The sequence below is a fragment of the Oreochromis aureus genome, linkage group 13 (genome assembly GCF_013358895.1).
Source record: "Oreochromis aureus strain Israel breed Guangdong linkage group 13, ZZ_aureus, whole genome shotgun sequence".
NCBI lineage: Eukaryota > Metazoa > Chordata > Actinopteri > Cichliformes > Cichlidae > Oreochromis > Oreochromis aureus.
This window is the reverse complement of record NC_052954.1, coordinates 9,054,820-9,075,071: the sequence shown is the minus strand read 5'-3', so window position 1 is coordinate 9,075,071 and position 20,252 is coordinate 9,054,820. Positions and strand designations below refer to the sequence as shown.

The 20,252-nt window shown below is 39.9% G+C and overlaps 3 protein-coding genes across 6 annotated transcripts in view; 1 reads left to right on the top strand and 2 right to left on the bottom strand.

The window, feature by feature from the left end:
• Positions 1-311: 311 nt before the first annotated feature.
• Positions 312-5,617, bottom strand: ccnj (cyclin J). Its single transcript, XM_031726329.2, has 6 exons — positions 5,466-5,617; positions 5,122-5,211; positions 4,579-4,789; positions 4,191-4,490; positions 1,811-1,970; positions 312-1,519 (listed from the first exon to the last, which is right to left on the bottom strand). The coding sequence occupies exons 2-6, from the start codon at positions 5,188-5,190 to the stop codon at positions 1,195-1,197; spliced, it is 1,065 nt and encodes a 354-aa protein (XP_031582189.1). The 5' UTR covers positions 5,191-5,211; positions 5,466-5,617; the 3' UTR covers positions 312-1,194.
• Positions 5,618-10,476: 4,859 nt separating this feature from the next.
• Positions 10,477-16,941, top strand: LOC116309649. 2 transcript variants are annotated; one of them, XM_031726315.2, is made up of 3 exons: positions 10,477-11,461; positions 12,269-14,492; positions 14,627-16,941. In XM_031726315.2, exons 2-3 carry the CDS (start codon positions 12,296-12,298, stop codon positions 15,292-15,294), a joined length of 2,865 nt encoding a protein of 954 aa, XP_031582175.1. In that variant the 5' UTR covers positions 10,477-11,461; positions 12,269-12,295; the 3' UTR covers positions 15,295-16,941. The 2 variants fall into 2 exon arrangements, with proteins under 2 accessions (XP_031582175.1, XP_039477595.1); XM_039621661.1 differs by lacking the exon at positions 10,477-11,461 and adding an exon at positions 11,470-12,031.
• blnk (B cell linker) overlaps positions 16,739-20,252 on the bottom strand; it is a 24,751-nt gene continuing 21,237 nt past the window's right edge. For all 3 annotated transcript variants that reach the window (XM_031726330.2, XM_039621662.1, XM_039621663.1), the window contains one exon: positions 16,739-17,895. In XM_031726330.2, coding sequence (XP_031582190.2) covers positions 17,779-17,895 — 117 coding nt within the window. In that variant the 3' untranslated portion in view covers positions 16,739-17,778. The remainder of the gene's footprint in view (positions 17,896-20,252) is intronic.

Sequence of the window (20,252 nt, the reverse complement as noted above, 5' to 3'; positions counted from 1 at the left end):
TGTTAGGGATCTTATCAAAACTGATGAAATTAAGAACGGAGAAAAGTACCATCAGATTATGATCAACCATTCAGTACCATCTGGAAAGCATCTGATTGGCAACCGCTTCATTTTTTAGTACAACAATGATCTCCAAACACTGCCAATACAATAAAAGCAATGCAACACCATGAACCATTGATGGGCCTCCTTAGAGCCCAGACCTTAAGATTATTATAGCAGTGTAGGATCATCTTGACAAAGAACAGAATAAAAGGCAGCCAAAACCCAAAGAAGAGCTTTGAATGTCCTTCCAGAAGTGTGGAGAACTATTCCCAAAGACTAGAGAAATCACAAGGAGAGCTCAGGCTGTGCTGAAGAATAAAGGTGGTCATATTTTTCTAGCAAAGTCAGAAATGAGTTTTTCATAGATGATTACTACACCACATGTTGAGTATTAAATCAGAGAATCAGAAGTGAAGGCAAGTTGCAGTCATGCAAGCAGCAGTTATACTTAATGATACATATTGCAACAAATCCACTGGACTAGAATCACAATTCAACACAGGTTTATATTTTATTTAAAACAGTCATTGCAGAATGCACTCTGTCCTCCAACCACAGGAGAGCATTTACTCTGCTAATACTGTACATCGTGACATCTAGGGGAGTATATTATTTCCTTGTCTTACAAATGACCTTCATCCAAACCAACAAACAAAAATAGTTTTTGTGGAAAAAACCCACAAAGCTACAGAAACATTAACTCTCACGTCAACTACAAAACAATGTCAATCCCCTCTTGTTACTGCAGTTTTAACTTATACTAATAGTCACAATGGCTAAAGGCACAAAGTAACTGTACATATAGTATTTCTGAAATACTTTGGCTTAACTGAATACGAGACTTTTGGTCTGTAACGCAGTAACAGTGATAGTGGATACAGGGTGCAAACTGCGCCAATAGGCAATTCACGACTACATTCTTACCTGAACCATCTTGAAAAACAAATAAGAAAACTACAGCAGACTTGGCATATTGCACGTTGTGTACTGTGATTCAAAGTGCTGCACCAATCTCATCAAGACTCTTCAAATTAAAAACAAGATTTTGTTTTTCCTTTTTCCTCCCTCTTCATCTTGTTCTGATCCGGTGAAATGGATGGCAGTATCTTAACTCTACCTCCTCCAAAATGACTAAACCTTGGAAATCCATCATCTGTCAAAGCACGGAGCAGCGCAAGCATAGTGCATGCTGACTTGGAATGCCCTGTTGGGAATGTTTGACTTTGCCTCCAGCGAGGTGGAGATGGTTTGGGTGTTGATGCTCTGGGGGCCGTTGGCAGTGGAGTGGCTGAGGTAGGAGGCAGGCAGGTGGTTTGGGGCTGCGACTGGCTGTGGAGCTTGCTGGGGGTACTGCGCATTTGTTCGGTTGAGGTACTGAGCTGAGGTGTGGTAAACTGTCTGACCCTGCTGCTGCTGCTGGTTGGGCTGCTGACACTTTTGCTTGTTGGCCTCTTTGACGTCACTGTCATGTGCACTGTGGAAAGAAGGGACAAAGAGTTGCACTGTTGATTAGCGAAAAGAGTCAGTGCTGCACACCGAGTGCTGATGTAAATCTCTTGTATGTGTAAGGTGTGTGCTTCTGTTGTGCTTTAGCTTCTTTTGTTCTGCTGTGCCATTGTGAGGCATCAGTGTCAAAACACTCTCAAAAACTGAACCGCAGCACCTAACTGTCCCAGGTCATTTTAATCAACCATGTTGAGCGTTCACTTTCATATTCAGCACATATACAAGTCAACTTTGTGCAAGCTTATTGTTAGATACGCACATGAGTAGTTTCTCTGTGCACGGGATTAGGTTCTCCCATGCATAGCCTGTGAGGCGCTGCAGTCGGGGTGGCCATGTAGGTGACAGGTGAAGGATCAGCCGTGAGGCGGCCACACACGCAGCAGCCACCAGTGAAGGTGCAAAACACAAAAAGAGATGATCTGAGGAGACAAAAAAAGGCCCAGATTTAACACCCAAAAAAGACCAATCCTCATTTTTAGATTTTTTCTTCATGAAAACAGACATTATGTCCAAAATGGAATTTAAAAACTGAGATTTGCTACAGTAACTGCATTATGGCTTAACAGGAACTACACTAGTTTGCTAAACCATCAGGCATCGATGCTACTTTGACAGACATTTCAAAAGACAAACAGACAAAGACCTAAAACATCCGTGCTAAGCTAAATACTAAGATAGCCAGCGTTTGCTAGCTTTAGCTATTGCTAGAACTGAATGTATTTTCTCAGTAACCCATTTATAACTTAAAATACCAGACTGAAAAATTTAAATATACATAGAACCAACATGCTATAAAGTAAGTTTCTTATTCAAATCATCTAAATTAGCATGTAGAATCTAATTATGATAGATAAGAGCCAAATTGTTGCTAACGCTAGATAGCCTTGGAAAGTAGAATTTAGACTGCCATTACTGCAGCTGTCATACTGTATTATTTTAGGATTCAAATTAATTTTAGAAGGATAAACACATAAAGAACAGTCATTTTCTCAATAGTCATGAATTACAATTAGAGTACATCTTCTCTTTAAAAAGCTAGCCAAGCAAACTCAAAGATCAACTTTTGTGAGTGGACACTGTTATTTTCCACTTGCATTTCCTTATTATTCTGAATGTGTAGGCATAAATGTATTATTTAAAAAAGCAGTTAGTGGAAAACTTTTAAAGGTAATATGGAAAGAGATGAGAAAGCAAACCTGTGATAAATAATTTAATTTAACTTTCCCTCAATGTTATAAGACAACATTAAAAAAATGTTAACTTTAAGTTTGAGATTTTAGTGCTATACAAGTGTTAGATTCATGTTAAAATATTGATAAAACCTCAAAGTGTGATGTCATTGCAGACACGGACAAGAAAATTCGCCCAAGCCTGCTAGGAGTACTGCACATTTGTCCGGTGTAGGTGCTGAATTGGGGGGTGGTAAACAGTGGTAAACGTTTTTTGAGCTGTTGTGGCTTGGGATGTGGCGTAATTGTTGGAATTGGTTCCAGACACCCTGCACTGAATATTTTGGAAACTGCTGATCTACTGGGATTTTCACATGTGACCATCTCTAAGAGGCACCAGTAACTCAAATAACCACTTGATGCAACGAAGGCATGCAGAAGAGCATCTCTGAATGCACAACACATTGAAACTGGAAACAGATGGACTACAGCAGCAGAAGACCACACCGGGTGCCACTCCTGCCAACTGAGAACAGGAAACCGAGGCGACTGAGAAAACATTCCCTTGGTTTAATGACTTTCAATTGTCGTTGCGGTGGTGGTTTAATGGTGTTGCAGATATGTTCTTGGTGCAATTTGGGGCCCTTATTACCAGTTTAGCATCGTTTTGCCTACCTGAGTAAAGTTGCTGACTGTACCCATGCCTTTATGGCTGCTCCCACCTGGAACAATGGCACATAACAAACTGGTTTCTTGGACACGACAGTGAATTTATGGTACTTATATGACCTCCACAGTCACCAGATCTAAGTGAATTAGAACACCTTAGGAATGTGGTGGAACAGGAGATTTGCACCATGGAGTAACTCTGTGATGCTATTATATCAACATATCAACAACCAAAATCTCTGAGGATTGTTTTCAGCACCATGTTGAAAGCGCCACAAAGATTTATGGCAGTTCTGAAGCCATATAATCCTACATATGAAACCATGTAGGAGTGAATTCACCAAAAAGGACTTTAAACTAAACCTCCATTTTAAAAAAATGAATAAACTCCTGCTTTAAAACGATGTAAAGTTATACGTTGGTATTTACATGTTAGAGCCTAATGTTTAAGGTTAGATATTTAAACTAACGTCCTCTGCAATACAATATTTCAAAATAATATTAGTAATTTGTTCTTTAATATCAGTTGAAATACCAGTGAAGTCCCACTGATCATCAGCAATGATGATCAGTGCTGTTTCAGTATTAACAGACGGTGCAAAACTGGTAAGCAACGTTGATTCAATTAAATGTAGGTTGACATACAAATGCTGATTTAATTGTTTCAACTACTGTTTGCTATCTGGATAGGCTCTGAGGAGCTTCTGATAACTGGAAAATCAACGTTATCAGCTCCACTAGAAACTGATAATGCTGATAAGCAAGATTGCACTGCACAAATACATCCAAAATGGATGGTACCTTGCAAGGAAACCTCCAGGAAGTAATCCACATATTTGGCCATGTATAGTTTAGTCTTTTCTAGGCATTTCATAGGCCAGCCATCATGCAGATCACCCTCATGGACCGCAATAGACAGGTAGTAGTCTGTAAAATGAGCCGCCGTAGGGAGGTACAGGTTCCACTGGAAAGTTTCCAACAGGAGCAGCTCCATGTGCAGTAAACCCTGCTTGGTCAGGACCAGGTTCATGGAGCTCATGCAACCCAGGTTGTTTAGTGTTTCCAGCTTCGGCACCCGGTCCTCCCTTTCCTCAAACTTACCTGTAAGCAAAGAACAATCACACGATCTGTCACGCCAGTGTGGACACTTACTAGTTGGATGTGTTGAAAAGTGAAGCTGCACACTTACTGGCCAAAAGAAGACACGAGAGCGAGACCATGTGAAGCTGCTGCACCGTGACGTCATAGCGGTCCATGAAGAGGTCCAGCAGGTAGACGGCCAGGTGCCTGGCCGTAGGACAGAGCCTGAAGCGGTTGCTGACGATGGCTATGAGGTCTGCGAAGTATCGCCTCAAGTTGAGCTGAGGGGACTGACCTTTGAAGGAAGGTAACTTGAGCTCCTATGGGACAACATGTTGTGTTTTGAGATTTCAAAAAGACACATCTTTCATTGTAACTGATGTAGACTTTAGGTTTATTCTGCTGTAGTCCTATGATATTACTCCAGCAGCAAGCAATTCGAAGCGGGCAAAAACAAGTTCATGCCTATTAAAATAAGGAATCAATATTGTTTTTAAAAAGTAACTCAGATTTCAAATGTGTGTTCAAAATGTGAAACAGCACGACAGAAGAAGTTACTGATTAATGAGAAGGATGACACTTCAGGTAACCTTTCTCATAGTTTTTGCATTATTTTTAGCAGCCACCACATTAATGATCCGGTGTGACTCACTTTGTATCGCAGCGCCTGGTATATATCTGCAGCAAGTTGTCCTTTCCACCATTGGTCCTCCAGCTCCATTTAATACAGTGCTTTGGAAACCTGGCAAAGGCAAAACATGGGAAAGACAGTTAATCAACTAAAACGTGTCTCAGAAACTGTAAGAGCACAGGAAAAAAAATGCCGCACAATGACACAAAATCTCCAAACACAGCCATGTCACTTTTCACGATAGCGGATCAGAAGTGGGCACAGTGAAGTCAATCATCTTTCTCTCACTACGTTTTTTCCTTCTTTTTCTGAGGTGAGAATGTGAAAAAAACGCGACTCCTGTCCAACCCAAAGCGAAGACTCACCCAGAGAGCACATGTAGTGAAATATTACGGGCAGTTTCACTGAAGAAAACTTCAATTCAAACTAGCCAAACAAGCTCTGCTCGCACTCATTGTTGTAACTGCGGAGAGTCGGCAACACGAGTCCAGCACAGTGTTGCCAACTCCTCAGTAAGGAAAATCGCTATTGGCTGTCCTAAAAGTCGCTAGAAGTCGCTAAATGACGTCATCACCTAATTTGCATAATTGGTCATGCTAATATAATTGTAACCTATGTTGTTGGAGAGAGAAATAACATCGTGGAAGAGACATAAAGTGAGTAAAAAACGTCCTAAATGCATTTAGAGTTTATTTAGAACTACAAATTAAATTTCTTTTAGCAATTATTGTTTTTTTTAATGTCACAATTCCAACCCTGCTCCTTTACCCGGGCTTGGACCGGCAAAAGTGATCCGAAATAGGCACTCTGGTGGAGTTACTTTGTGTGTGTGTGTTTATAAGTAGTTTTAAACCTTGTGATCCACAAAACAGCATAAGAGTAAAAGAGTAAAAGAAGAACTGACTGTGTTACAGCACCCGCTGCTTGTTGAGAGTAAAAGCGATACGCGCTTTCACGTCTTTTTTTAGCGACTTTTTAAAGAAAAAAAGTCGCTAGGGGGTCTGAAAACTCGCTAAATATAGCGACAAAGTCGCTAAGTTGGCAACACTGGTCCAGCAAACACTACTGGTGCGTTCAAGTGCTGTTCGGAAAGTTGCGACCCCTCGTGAACGACCAACCGAAAGACAGCTGGAAAAAACTGGTGGTGAAACATTACAACCACTACACTACACTACAACTAAAAAGACTTAGCTTGTAGCCGATAAAGTGCAAACGATGCGTGTTTTCAACTGAAAGATGTGCATTGTAAAACATTTTGGTGCAACATCTAACTGTTTAACGCAGTTTACCTGTGAGATTTTGTTTTTGATTATCACTTGAAAGCATCATTCCATTGTCTTTACAAGTACTGCACAGGTTGCAGCCAATTACAGATAAGCAACAACTGTCAACATCCAATCACTGCAAAGTCAGCTTAGCTGCTTTCCTATTGCAGCCAATAGTCAATAAATGGGAATGGCAACATCTAATTTGTGCCCACGTCCCAATATTGCAGTTTCTATAGGCTATCTATATTGAATTCTAAAAGGTTAAAACGGGCCAAACACAGCAAGCTAGTAAAAGAACAGTTTTCTAGCAGTTTCATTTTTTGTACTGTCCACATTTTTAGATAAACAATAAAGATCCATGGGAAGTGATTTGCTCATCATGCATTGCTTTGAAGCTGACAGCTGGTCCAGTTGGCCAGAGGCTCCGCTTGCCAACAGCCAAAAAAGGCAGGTGCTTGGGGCCCAACACCAGAAGAGGTCCCCCAAGTGCTGACAAACTTTAACCTACAGCAGTGTTAACCAGTGCCCTTGAATTAAAAGCAAACAAAAACAAAACTGCAGAGACAGTCAAAGAGACTCGACCTCTTTAGGGGGGCCCGATGTGACTCCACTGACTCCCACTGCAAGTTGGCCACAAGGCAAGACAGGTAACTGCTTAGTGGGCAATACTAGCAGGGTCTGGTTTACACTACAGCATGGCAACGTTGAAAGTTTGCAATTATACTCAGCACATTGGTCGTGTTGTGCACAAGCAGTGACGTCGCCACAACTCTTTACCATTTTTATCAGCGCTGGAGCATGAGCACTCAGTGCAGTATTCTCCTGAACGATAGGTCTTGGCACAAAAACTCTACTTAAGTACTGGTATAAAAGAGGGGAAGAAGTTAAACAAACCTAACGCCAACAGCAGAAGACACTTGACAAATGAAGAGTAGTTAAACAATGAAGGAAAAAGGGAAGGTGGAGAAAACAGGCAAGACAGTTGTGAGTGGAGGAGATAATGAGCCTAATGATGGTTAAATATAATGTGAAATAATTAATGCTGCTAGTCTAGACTGAACAGTAGGGAGAGACACTTGAATAAAGTCAATTTTTGCCTAGGGCCCCTGTAGGGCCCCTACAGATTCTAGCATCACCACTGTTTACTGCCAGGTCATATGTCCATCAGCAGTATCCTGTGTCATTTATAGTAGCTTCACTTCACATCTAAGTTGTTTGAAAACCCACCCACTTCTTGTCACTAACTTTTTTCTTTTTCTTATTCTCATAGATGTTTGACATGGGTTTACGTTCTCTGTTCTCAATTATTATATTATATTATATTATGTTATGTTATATTATATTATATTATATTATATTATATTATATTATATTATATTATATTATATTATATTAGTTTTAGAGAAACCCATATCCGTCTTATTTGTCTTGCTGTCTCACAGTAGTGCTGAGCCACTGTAACCATTCCTTCTAATCAGGTTGTTGGTTTCTAGGCTAGATGATATTGGTTTGTTCCTTTCTCTCACGAAAGTGAAAATATCAAGTGAAAGTAAAAACTAAAATAATGGGCCAACCCATCAGTGCAGCACATTCAATGAATGAAATATGGTGAAAATCTACTAAAAAGAAAATGCTCATTGAATTTACATGTGTGTCACGTGTGTTTGTGTACACAGCTGTGATAACAAATGTGAAAGTGATTCTTTTCTTTGTGGCTTCATTTACCTCACTGAGTTTTATCTACTCCCAGGAGAGTGTGATGACCTCTAAAAACTTACAATAGAAGAATAATTGTTTTTCCAATAAGTGTTCTAAATATTTTCTTGACTAATATATATATATATTATAACATACCATAATAGACCCATTTCTGTAATATACTTACATATCTATATTATTGCTAATATATATTGTAATATATCTATATCATGGCTAAAGCACTTCTGGATGGATGCAAACTGCATTTTGTTGCCCTGTACCTGTGACATGTCCAATGACAATAAAGTTGAATTCTATTCTATTCTATTCTATTCTATTCTATATATATATATGTACATTTAAAAAAAATCCCAGTGCAGGCAAAGTAATTCAATCAGTCATTTTTTGTAATGCAACTCCAAAATGGGTCAGTTTGTCCCAGAAACACAGGACCATTTAATTTAACCCAAATAGGTTAAAGTAACATCAGGTCCTCTATAACTTCAAGAGCAAGGGGAATTCTATGTAATGCACTTTTCCAGATTTTCCAGGTTAGCAGAAGAACTCATTTTAGTGATGATGGTGAGGGAAATTGATTTGATATATGTAAATAAGTGCATTCAGGCAGCAGTGCAGATTTTAGCTGGGGCTACAGAGGAATGTTGACTATTTGGAGCCATCAATGCTGGGGACAAGTTTTATCACGTGACTGTGGAAGATCAAAGAAGTGTCGACTCCCCGGTGGCTTCCCAGGGGCTGTGATAAGAATGCCGGTACAACTGACTGAGCCACACCTAGTCCTTATCTTGCAACAATGGATCAATAACTTGGAAGATAACATTTTAAAGGTTAACATTAACATCACTTAAGGCAACCTTTTTATTTTTTAAATATTGTCTGGCGCATAACGAGTTTACATTTTACAAGAAAACACCACACTGCTTCCATGATGCATTTAAATAATGGAAAGAGCAGTCTGGGAGTGTGGCTGCATGCAGGGGGTGAGGTTTAAGAGGATTGGTAATGCTAACCACTCTGTGGTAGATATTGCTGAGGCGGTGGGAAGCCGTCTTTATAAAGGATTGAAACTGTCTGTCAGGGGAAACGAATGGTGTCCTGGGTGGAGGGAGCCAGTGGCTTTCTTCTTCTTCTTCTTTGTTGTGTCATGCAGCTCCTACTTGGAGTACAGCTGACAGCTATTGTCTGGCTCAGCAGTGTGACCAAGCCACTGCAGAGTCTTTCAAAAAGCACATGGAGAGAAATGGCAGATGAATGTAAACAACCTTTAAGTTACTGATCCTATTTAAGGCTAGCATCATAAAGCTGTTTACTTCCTGGCATTGGTGTCTCAAAATAGGCAACATTCCTCTGGAGACCCAGCTAAAATCTGCAATGCTGCCCAGATGCATTCATTTAAACTCTGTTAGGGAGCCATTGTTCTGACGCTAAACAGCGTGGCAACTTTAAAATCTGAAAGTGATTTTTGTAAATTAATCATAAAGGACAGATGGCACAGTTTGGGTCGTGTCGGTGGTTTAGAAAGTGTGAATAGGGTCAACTCTGAAGAGTCAGCATTCTACTGTCTCATACTTTTAATACTTAAAAAGTCAGTCAGTAAAAGATAGCATACTAATTTGTACCTACACGAAGTCACTTATTAAAATCCCTACAGTGATTATGTCCATTTACAATTCAAATTAAAGAGTCTTATTAAAGATCGCCGAAAGGTCACAAGTGTGAATGAATCTACAGCCCATTAAGTAGCTGCAATAAAGGGTGTCACATTTGCTCCACTCCAGGCCCAGTGGTCAAATTTTATAGCTGCTATTGAACTCTAAGAAGCCCTTCACTGTGTGTTAATTAAATTTGTGAAGTGCTCCACAAACCCAAAGGATATAGCAGGCAGAGCAGAGGCAACCTAAACTTTCACTTCTTCAGTGTTTTGCAGTATCATAGACTCCATTCAACGCTGTACCTTCCATGGAATAACAAATACAAACATACCCCCGCTTGAGTCTGACTGAGGCTATCACCAGTTCAGATCTTTTTGTGTTGATTGACTACCACAGGGTTTTACTTCTTATACAAAACAAAACCGAAAGAAACAAAACCATCAGATTATACTTACATTGTGTAACATTCATAGACTTTTTTTCAGTCACTGTTAATTGTATACACAACACTTCATAGACATATAGACTGTCTACTGGATACCCAGTAGAAGTTAAAATCATGAATGAATCAATAATTATGATCGAAGAGATCTAAATACTTAAATAAAAAATATAAAGACACAAATTTCCTACATAGTTTTTATTTTCGTAATAATCCTCACCTTGCTTTTGGTCCATTCAAAAAGATTGATGTAGCCATCAATCAATAATTCTTAAAGTCCCATTTTAAAGACTTGAGTTGAGCATTTTCACAATTACCAACTTTCTATTTTGAAACTGGATGTGAGGAACAAGGTGTGGATGCGACTGTGAAATTGAGGACATTGCATAACTGTTGTATAACAACTTGTGGCTGTCGAATCATTCAAAAACTGCATAAAATAAAGTTCATAGCATATTCACTGTATTTGACACAGCATCCAAAACCAAGAGTAATGCCCAAATTTTTCATTTTTTGTTTAAAAAAAAACATAAATGGAAAAGTTGGCAGCACACTTTGGGGGCAGAAATGTAAACAATCTTTAAAACTGTGAAATTTTGCTGTGACTAGCCTGGGATTATTCTTCAATTCCTAGGGTGTCCTTGGTTTGAGTGATGTAAATGTCTTCATTGGATGGTGAGCGTGAAGGTCTGTGGAGATGTGACCACGTGGACTAATCTGTGAAGGTCCTATTTGGGGGCAGTTTAACAACTGGCTTCACTTTAATTCACTCCTGTGGAAAAATAATTCTAGAAATGTTCATGTTGGAAAGGACATGAACAGCTTCCTTAGAAGGTTATATTTACATAGACACTCATTGTATGGAAGCTCATAATAACATTTAAGACTACTCAGTGAAATTGTTACCGTCATACAAAATCCAGCATAGGAGGATGGGCTGCAGTAGTTAGCTGCGACCAGTTAATGTTGTTATTATTATTATTATTTTGCTAACAATTTTGGAAAATACGTGTTTTCATGTACGCCTTGTTATATTTCCACTATTTTCGGTTTTCAAGTCTTCTGCTAGTAGAAGTATTTTTTTAAAACTACGCTACATTAGCGCACTGAGAGCTGTTTTCCCCATTAAATCAGCTCGGCGTCTGTGCTTAGCTGTAGGCCCGGGACAGGACGGAGGCACCCGGCTAAAGGCTAAAAGCAGCTCAGAGGCTGTAATCCCCGGATGAAAAACCATCATGGCTGCCACTCGCTGAGCTGTCAAGCTCTCCACAAAAGAAAAGGTAAAAAAAAGAAAAAAAAGAAAAAAAAATTCAGAGACTACTAGTTAAACAGCTACGGCTTTATTAATGATTTATTCAACCGCTCGGGTCTTTGTGCAGTAAAAAGTCGACGCGAGAAGAATAAACGGATGCGGTGTAACTTTGTTGGCACGCTTTGTATCCCTCAAGTTATTCCGTCTTTGTAAGCTCTTGTGCGTCACGTTAATTCAAATCAGTTAAACGCCGCCTCAGTTTTAACAGTTAGCTTGGTCGCCAAATTAAAAACACTCCTGTTTGTGCGATAGCGGAGACACTCGGGTGCTACGGTTTTGTCTAACTTTATTCCCGAGGCGGTCGTTGTCTCTCTACAAAGCGAGTCTTGTCACTTTGTTGTGGTTAAGTCAAACTGCACAATGGCCGCGCAGCACCCCTCTGTTTAATCTGCTGAAAAGTGCTAGCTCAGTCTATTCTTGTTTATGTGCATCATTTATTTATTTTTTTGAGTCGAGAGGGATGTTTTTAGCTGCATCGCTTAGCATAGCACATATATGCTGGGTTTATGCAGCGCATGAAAGTTCGTAAATGGAGCAGGTGGGTTTCCTGCACCTGGTAGTCGTCAATAGTTTATTATTATTATTGATATTATTATTGTACCATATGTGTAATTTTACATTCAGGTAGACACAGCTCGGCCATGGCCAGCAACAGGTGGACTTGTATTAAATTAGGATGCAGAGCAGGACAGTGAATGCAGCAGCTGTAAAATGATGAAGTACAGAGAATAAAGCACAGTATGACCAAATTGCTTGTGTTTTTCTGCACTTTCAGAAATCTGGAAAACAACAAAATAAAACCATGGATTCGGTGGGTATCTGCACAGCTACATCTGCAGGAGATAATAAACAGCGTACCAACAATAAAAACAGAGACCGCCACAAACAGCTCCACCTCAGGAAGAATGCCGTTCAGCCCCTAGCTATGCAAAATGAAGATAAGCGTGGACCAAAAAAGATAGCAGAGGATTGGGAGCAGAGCACAGTGTGGCCTTCATCAAAGAAGCCCTCGCAGGAAGTGCCGCAAAGCCAGTGCGGGACAAATGACAGTGGGAATGCACTCCGGTTCACCTGCTCTCAGTGCAGTGACAATTTGGAATATGCTCCCAAAGACTTAATGAGACACTTTGAGGAAAAACACAGAGGGATCGCCCCAGTTTTTTCCTGTCATGTATGTAGTTTTAGCACAGACAAGTTCTCCTATCTTCAGGTCCACCTATTAAGCCACAAAGACACTTTTTCTAGCTGCAGCATATGCAATGATGACGTGAGACGCACAGGGCCTGAATTCAATGCTCACCTGACTGCGTATCACTGCCCAAATGGCAAATACTCATGTGAAATGTGCCAGAAATTCTCAACAGGTGATGTTGGAGTATTTTTAGAGCATGTGTATGTACATAATTTGGACCTGGAAGGAGCCGATGATCTGTTGGTGCACACAAAGGATGTGAATCAGCTATCAACTACTCAGAGGTTACACTGTCATCTCTGTGGCTTTGAGGCATCTCAGAAATGGTTGATAACTAAGCACATTAAGACTACCCATATGTGCCAGAATGGCAACCAGAAGAAAAAAAGGAAGGTGGTTCATTCTCTAGCAATACAACCAAATGATACAATCCCCAATGTGAAGCCCAGAACAAGAAGTGCAGTTAGGGAAATGCACTGGCTGACGCCGGACTGCCTTTCTCTGCCCGGGAAAGAATTCTTGGATAAATACTGCCATCTGTCAGATCCACAAACAACACTAGAGGAGACTCAACAATTTCTGATGAAATCTGTCGCAGGAGAAACCGGTGACCAGAAATGGACCAAGGCCCTGAAAACTGTTCTGTCAAACATCCCCCAAGATATAAATCTTCTCCCCATGCAGGAGAACAGCATCGTGTCATCAGATCTTACTGTCCTGACGCTGAAGAACAAGATAACTGTAGCTCAGAACGGTGCTGCTTACGGCAAAAGGTTGAAAACGGTGGCATCGTCAGATAAGGAAGCTGAAAGTGCTGCTGGCGATGCTCAGTGCGTGGTCAGCCAAAATGGATGTCACTCAACTTTGAACGAGTGTGCCCCGTGTCTGCATGCTGAAAATAAACTACATAATGATGTCTCGGCATCAGCCCACACTGAGCCAACGGAGTGCACTCGCATCCAGGAAAACCGAGAGAATCAGGAACTAAAGATTGTTCAGGAAACTGAAGAGCATATTAAAAATCTGGAGGGGCCTGTTTATGGTGATGGCAATCATGTTTCCAGTGATCTGAAGTTGACAAAGGAGGCTGAGGAGCAAATGCCCAAATATAAAGTCATGCCAAAAAACAAGAGGAAATGTCGACGACGTAAAAGGAAGACCAGGTTTAAAAAAGCAAATGAAAGGTCACCAGAGCTGTCCTTAAAGATAGTATTGAAAAAAAATCCTGTGAAGGACAAGCAGTGGGTGTCACAAACTTCTTTGTCCCCGTCAGAGGGCAGTGGTCAGCATGGACTGCAATATCCTCATACGGAAATGGAGGAGACTGTACAGATTCTCCAAACCGTGTGCCCATTAGAAGTACACCAGAAGGAATGGACCAAAGGTTCCGAGACTGAACTCTATGACCAATTTGAAGCCATTAGCTCAATTCCGCAATCAAAGCCAAAAGAGGACTTCACCTCAGGATGCACTGCAAAACCAACAAGTTCTAAAAATATGACTGCAAACACGCCAGATCTACGTGAAGGTTTGATTCCGGCACATCAAGAACTGGAAGGCGATGCAGAGAAATTGCTTAACTTTATGGAAGTTGACAAGAGCATTTCAGCCCTTTGGATGAGTCCAACAAATCCAAAGGCTGGGTCAGTGACTGAAGCAAGCCTTGAGAATATAGGGCTCGAGCCATCACAGAATGGCAGTCACTACCCTGAGTCGAATGAAGAGATGAGTTCTGCTGCTGATGGAGTGACTCCTCAAACCAGCACCCAGTCTTCCTCTATTTCCCAACCGGCTCTTCCAACACGTGGTAAAATTTGAATTTCTACTTTCTCTACATAAAATGTTTGAAGATTTAATTTCCAATGGCATTTTATTCCCAATATTTGAACTTTGAGTTGTAATTTTAAGTATGCTGAGTGTTTTTTACTTTTTATTTTGCAGGTAAGATAGATTCCTGCTGTGGCCCATCTGCAAAGCTGAGTGATCGGAGCATTGAAGGGATGAAATTTGGAGAAGTGCCTGTAGACTCCTTCACAAACATCCTCAACAAAAAACATTCACCTGCTGGTAAAGCCACCCAAGAAGAGCCCCCATCAGCCCCTGGCTGTCGGTGGCAGCCCGTCCCAAAAGATCTGGAGAGGACCTTGAAGTTGGTAGCCTTAAATCCCTCTCAGCTGGTAAAGCGTCCAACAGGAGACCAGCCTGTTGTAGTGCTAAATCATCCCGATGCTGACATCCCTGAGGTGGCCAGGATCATGGAAGTTGTGAACAGGTACAGAGGAGATGTGCAGAAGGTCATACTGTCACGCAGGACTCTGAGCGCGCTCTCGGCTTTGAGCGGCGAGCTCCCTGCGGCAGACGACCGAACGGATGGCCGAACGGAAGCCGCGGCCAACTCAGTGCAGGAAAGGTTCTCGTTGAAGTTCAAACTTCGCAGGCTGAGCAGGAAAAAGTACGAAATGGTGGGCGCGGTGTCTCCCAGCAGAGACGTCGTGACGAAGTTTCGCTGCTGGTTTTGCGGCAGGGTCTTCACCAGTCAGGAAATGTGGCTGGCCCACCGGCAGCGGCACCTGGTGGAGTGGAATAGGCCAAACTGTGAAAACTCTTAAATGTCGCACACACTGGATTTAAAAAAACAAAACAAAAAAACAACCCAAAGCAAACTAAAATAGTTTGGAAAAAGGTGAATTTGCAATATGAGAACGCAATAATGGAAACCGTTTTTATTTTTATGTCTTAAAGGTTTTTTTTTTTGGTTTTTTTTTGTTTTGTTTTTTTTGATAAGAATCAAGTCATGCTTCCTGGAGGGTTCACATTCTCAGGGTATTTTTACCTATTGTCTCTCCCACTCTGAGTAGCTTGATGCACCTCTTTTTGGAGATTAGTGATTATTTGTAAAGCCACAAGGAAGTGGCATTGATAATTTTGTTCTTTGTTCTTGTTTGTCTTATTGTCTACGCAATAGCTTTATTTAAGGTGACATAAGTACACTGTTGTATGAAATCTTTATAGAACACTGTAATATGTATATTTGCCATACCATCTGTTTTACGGATCAGTTTATGTACGGGTAGGCTATACAGTGTGGTAGCTGTAATATTTATGTTTTTTGGAATGGGTCACAGGGACCCACAAGTTACTCAGATAAACCAAAACTGTGTGTTTAAAAACAAACAAACAAACAAAAAAAAAAACCCAATAAGCTGTTTTATGAAACATTTATTTATGATACTTAGGTTTAGCCTTTAGGTGCTTCCTATATGCGTTTCCTCCCCAGGCCATTAGCAAAATAAGTGTATTTGCCTTTTTGTTTCCTTTTGTATAAACTCCAAATTATGTTCAAATATAGTATTAACTGCAAGAGAATATTTTGATGCATTCGTTCATGCAGTGGGAGCTAATACGCTGAGGACTACTTTCAAAACATACCTGTGTTGTGTCATGTTCAGTGACAAATTGAGTTCTTAAAAAAATCAAACCTAGATTTTTGAACTTAAATAGGCCTCGATGATCTGATCATGATTTTTTTTTTTTTTTTTAATGTAATTTTTTTGGTCCTCAGTACATTTCCTCTGTTGTGACTTGAAATGATGATAATCTTATCCTTTGATTGCACTATGAAAGCAGGATATACATTTCCCATTACCTCACCTTATCAGGCCGAAGCCTATGACAATCTCAACCGGTATCCTACTGTGGCTCGACATTTCCTCGTGCAGCCGTGATCCCTCAGTATTCACAGAGAGAAAAGTGTGCCTGCTGTCTTGTGTTTGTTTGTGTCTGACTATTGAATGGATGTATGTATATAAATTGTGCATGAATCTCCGTTTCATAAGTGTGAATAATTCTTTTTCAGTTTAGCTTCTGAGATTTATAATTGTACATAGTCCCGCTAGAGGTACAATATATTATATAACCTGAGAATTTTTCACAAAGTGCCTAGGAATTATTTTTATGCAACAAATGTACACGAGTGTGATAGCATTACATGTTGAAGAGAGAATAAATGGAACACTTTGTCAGTTCCTGGTGGCATTTTGTTGTGACTGAATATATGAGACAAGAAAAGTTTTTTTTATTAAAACCAAATAATACAACCTTGTAGAAATTGCTCCTTGAAGTATTGCTATCATAAACCTACTGCTTCCTGCTTCTTTCTGCTTACAGCAAAGCTGTCTCATTCCTTGATTCATTTTAAAACACTGTTTACCAACTGAGCATTAAAAAAAAAAAGTGAATAAAACATGAGTTTAAAAGTTCTCTGTGTCTGTGCTACTTCAGCTCTGCACGGCCAGCAGTGCAGGCAGGTCCAGCATGCAGTCCTGCTGACAATCAACCATTGAAGGAGGGGGAAAAGATAATGGGGCTGCTGCTCCTGCACAACATCCTAGCCACAGATTAAGGGTTAGGATGGGTTTGAATTTGTGTTGTCTGACTCACACGCTTGTTGAAATCCCATTGCGTGCTCCTGCGGTTTATTCTGAACCTGGTTGGTGTCCAGCTCAAAGTCCAGCTCTAGATGCATTCTAATATTCTATGTACATTATTTATGCCAATTTGGCAAGTTATAATTGTAGATTTACAGTTCGAGGTGTCATTGTGGACAATAGAAAAAGGATTGCTTTTCACACAGTTCTTAGTCAGTTTGGCAGAAATGCATACATAAAATCATATACAGTGTATAGTGTCAGACCGCTTGATACTGCATTGGTACTGCATTAGGTCAAAAGGAAAAAAAATTATCACAAGTGAGGAATTCTGTCAAGAAAAGTTCTCAGAAAATTGGGGAAAGACGATTCATTATCAGTGTAACACTGTGATGTCACATCACTCGCCAGGGTGTCAATCTAAATAATCTTTAACATAATGCGATGGAAGCTTCTGTGTTGCTGAGGTTCTCATGCACGCCCGCACTGGGTGACTCCTGTGCTTGTTTTGAAACAATCAAGCTCTGCACTCGGGTGTGTTTCAAACCTGCTTTTTTAAGTGACAGAGCAACAACCCCAGTGACCTCTGTAAAGTCTCACAGCAAACACAGTGGACCGAGTCGCTCGGCACCAATCACGCTGCTGTTTGGAGTCACCGAGGGTCGCCTAGGGCTTCACTGGGTAGCATAGCTTGGTGGCTTCCTTGGCATTGCTCTGACTGTCAATCAGCACCAGGGGGTTTCTCTGGTGGTTCTCAATGATCTTAGAGACGCTGCTGAAGTGCTGCAATGAGAGAAAAAACCCCCCAGAAAGGAGGATGTTCTGTTAGACTAAAGGAAAATGTTTACAGCATTAGGATGAGGCTTGAGACAATTTTAACCCTGTCCACCACTGTGTAGGTCTCTGTATCAGGACATGGCCATGTCTTTATGCATGCATGTTGATGCCATTTTTGAAAACGTATTTGAATGTGGCACATTTTACAACGATGCTGCCTAAAGACAAAAATATATCTATGCCCAAAATGCTGACTTAAAGTAATATAATTATATGCAAGTTTTTCATGTAGGTTTGTTACATAAGTATAATGTGAAATGCTACATTTAATGGAATCGATTCCGTTGATCAAGTCGAAGTAAAAGGTTCTTGAGCTTTGCTGGAGTTTTTTTTTTTTTTTTTTTAAATCTCATGCTGGCCAGATCTCATGATGAGCAGGATTTTGGAATTTTCATAAGACTCTCATATCATTGCTCTTTTTTTGGCCACAGACTTGTGGCACTATAAATTAATGGTAAGGGTAAATGGACTGGGACTTATGTGTTGCCTTTCTACTCAATTTAAGCAATCAAAACACTTTCTACAAGTGTAATTCACTCAGTCACACACATTCATACAGCTCTTATCTACGTATAAGAACCTTTTTCTAACATTTACACACAAACTCGATGCTTTGATTAATGGACTGCGGATTAACCTACCAACCTTCTGATTGGTAAGTGACCCACTCTACTATCTACTATCTAGCCACAGCGGCCCACATCACGAATCACTGGATGACCCTTTAGGTGAAAAAACCAGCTGATAGGTAGAAAGCGTTTTAATAATAATAATGATAATGTCTCCAGTTTGTCTATAGTGCCATAAAATATGAGTAAAGACTCCAGCTCACATAAGAACTGCAGTCTTGAATTGTAAATTACAGCGTCATTGGATTCTACCATTTCATTTATTGTATTTACTCCATAACTGCTTATGACTAAAAATGCCCTGGGGCCAAGTGAGAGTTAAATTAACTTGTTAAAAAAGGCTTTAATATGGGATCTTTCATTTAGGAAGTTTGTTTGCAGAAAGGTGATTTATTTTTTAAGCAGACAGTCATAGTGTTGTTGTTTCTTTAATATGAGTCTAATAATTATTAATAAAGCAGAGGACCTTCTTAATTCATAACACTACTGTTTAAATTGGACAATCTTTTTGGTTTATGAAAAAGGAATAATTTCCCCTCGGTTCTGCCTGACACACAAGAGTCCATGAGAGCTCACAAGCCAATATACCTCTAGTGCTGGTCCTAAGCCCAGATGAAAGGGTAGGGTTTCATCACCAGGAAAGACAGCCAGCACATAACCTGTGCCAAATCAGCTAGGCAGATCATTTGCTTGGGAAAAAAGGGAAAAGCCAAAAGTGCCTACCAACTGACTAAGGTCTCTTTTTCCAAGTCAGTCATTCTATATTCAAAACATTCCAACGGCGTTCACTGTTTCATTACTAAAAAGGAAGCAGTCAGAGAGCGCCAACCTCCACCAAGTCAGCACACTCGCTGGGCATTATTTACTTTTAAGGGAATAGCATCATATTTTTTCTATATTCATTTTGTTCTTTTTAAATGTACTTTTAAGTTAAGTTTAAATTTGCTGTAAAAGATTTTTCGGTGGAAACCTGTTTTACTATACTTGACAATTTTGAGTACGAGTTTGGCCCTACAATTAGTTTTTTTTCTTCATGTGGATATATTGCATGCATAGCATTCATTTCATTCTTTAGTAATAAAGTTGTGGGCATGAATAACTTGAGCTTGTTATATAATATCGTATTACAGTAGATTTCTAACTAGGCAAGTCATTCTCTTTCCCTTAACAATACTTTATTTATACTTTTTATTTTATGAAAGTTTGACCTTGTTGAAGAAGAGGTCCAAGGTCCAAAGTAACGTGATATTTAGAATCCCAATATACCAGCATCATTCCCTATATGTTGTCAATACAAACAATGGCAGAAAGAAACTGGTTTAAATAGCTCTATATAGACATATTATCACTTTGACCTTTAATTTATTGATCTTGAAGGAGAGTTCAGAGGTCAAATGTAACAAGATATTTTAAATCTTTATGAGGTACTGTTTATACGGTAAACATTGACAATACCCACCACATAAGGCTTTTTGGCAATTTGAGCAAAAAAATCATTAGCATAAATGTGTGTGAACGTTAGATAAAAAACGCTTACGTAGGAAAACGCACAGAAAAATATGCTTTTGTGAATGAGGCAAGTTGTATAAGGTGTTTAGGTAGTGTAGAAAAACACTATAAAAAATCAGTCCATTTACCATAAACACTGTAAGTAAGCAGAAAATTTCCAAACAT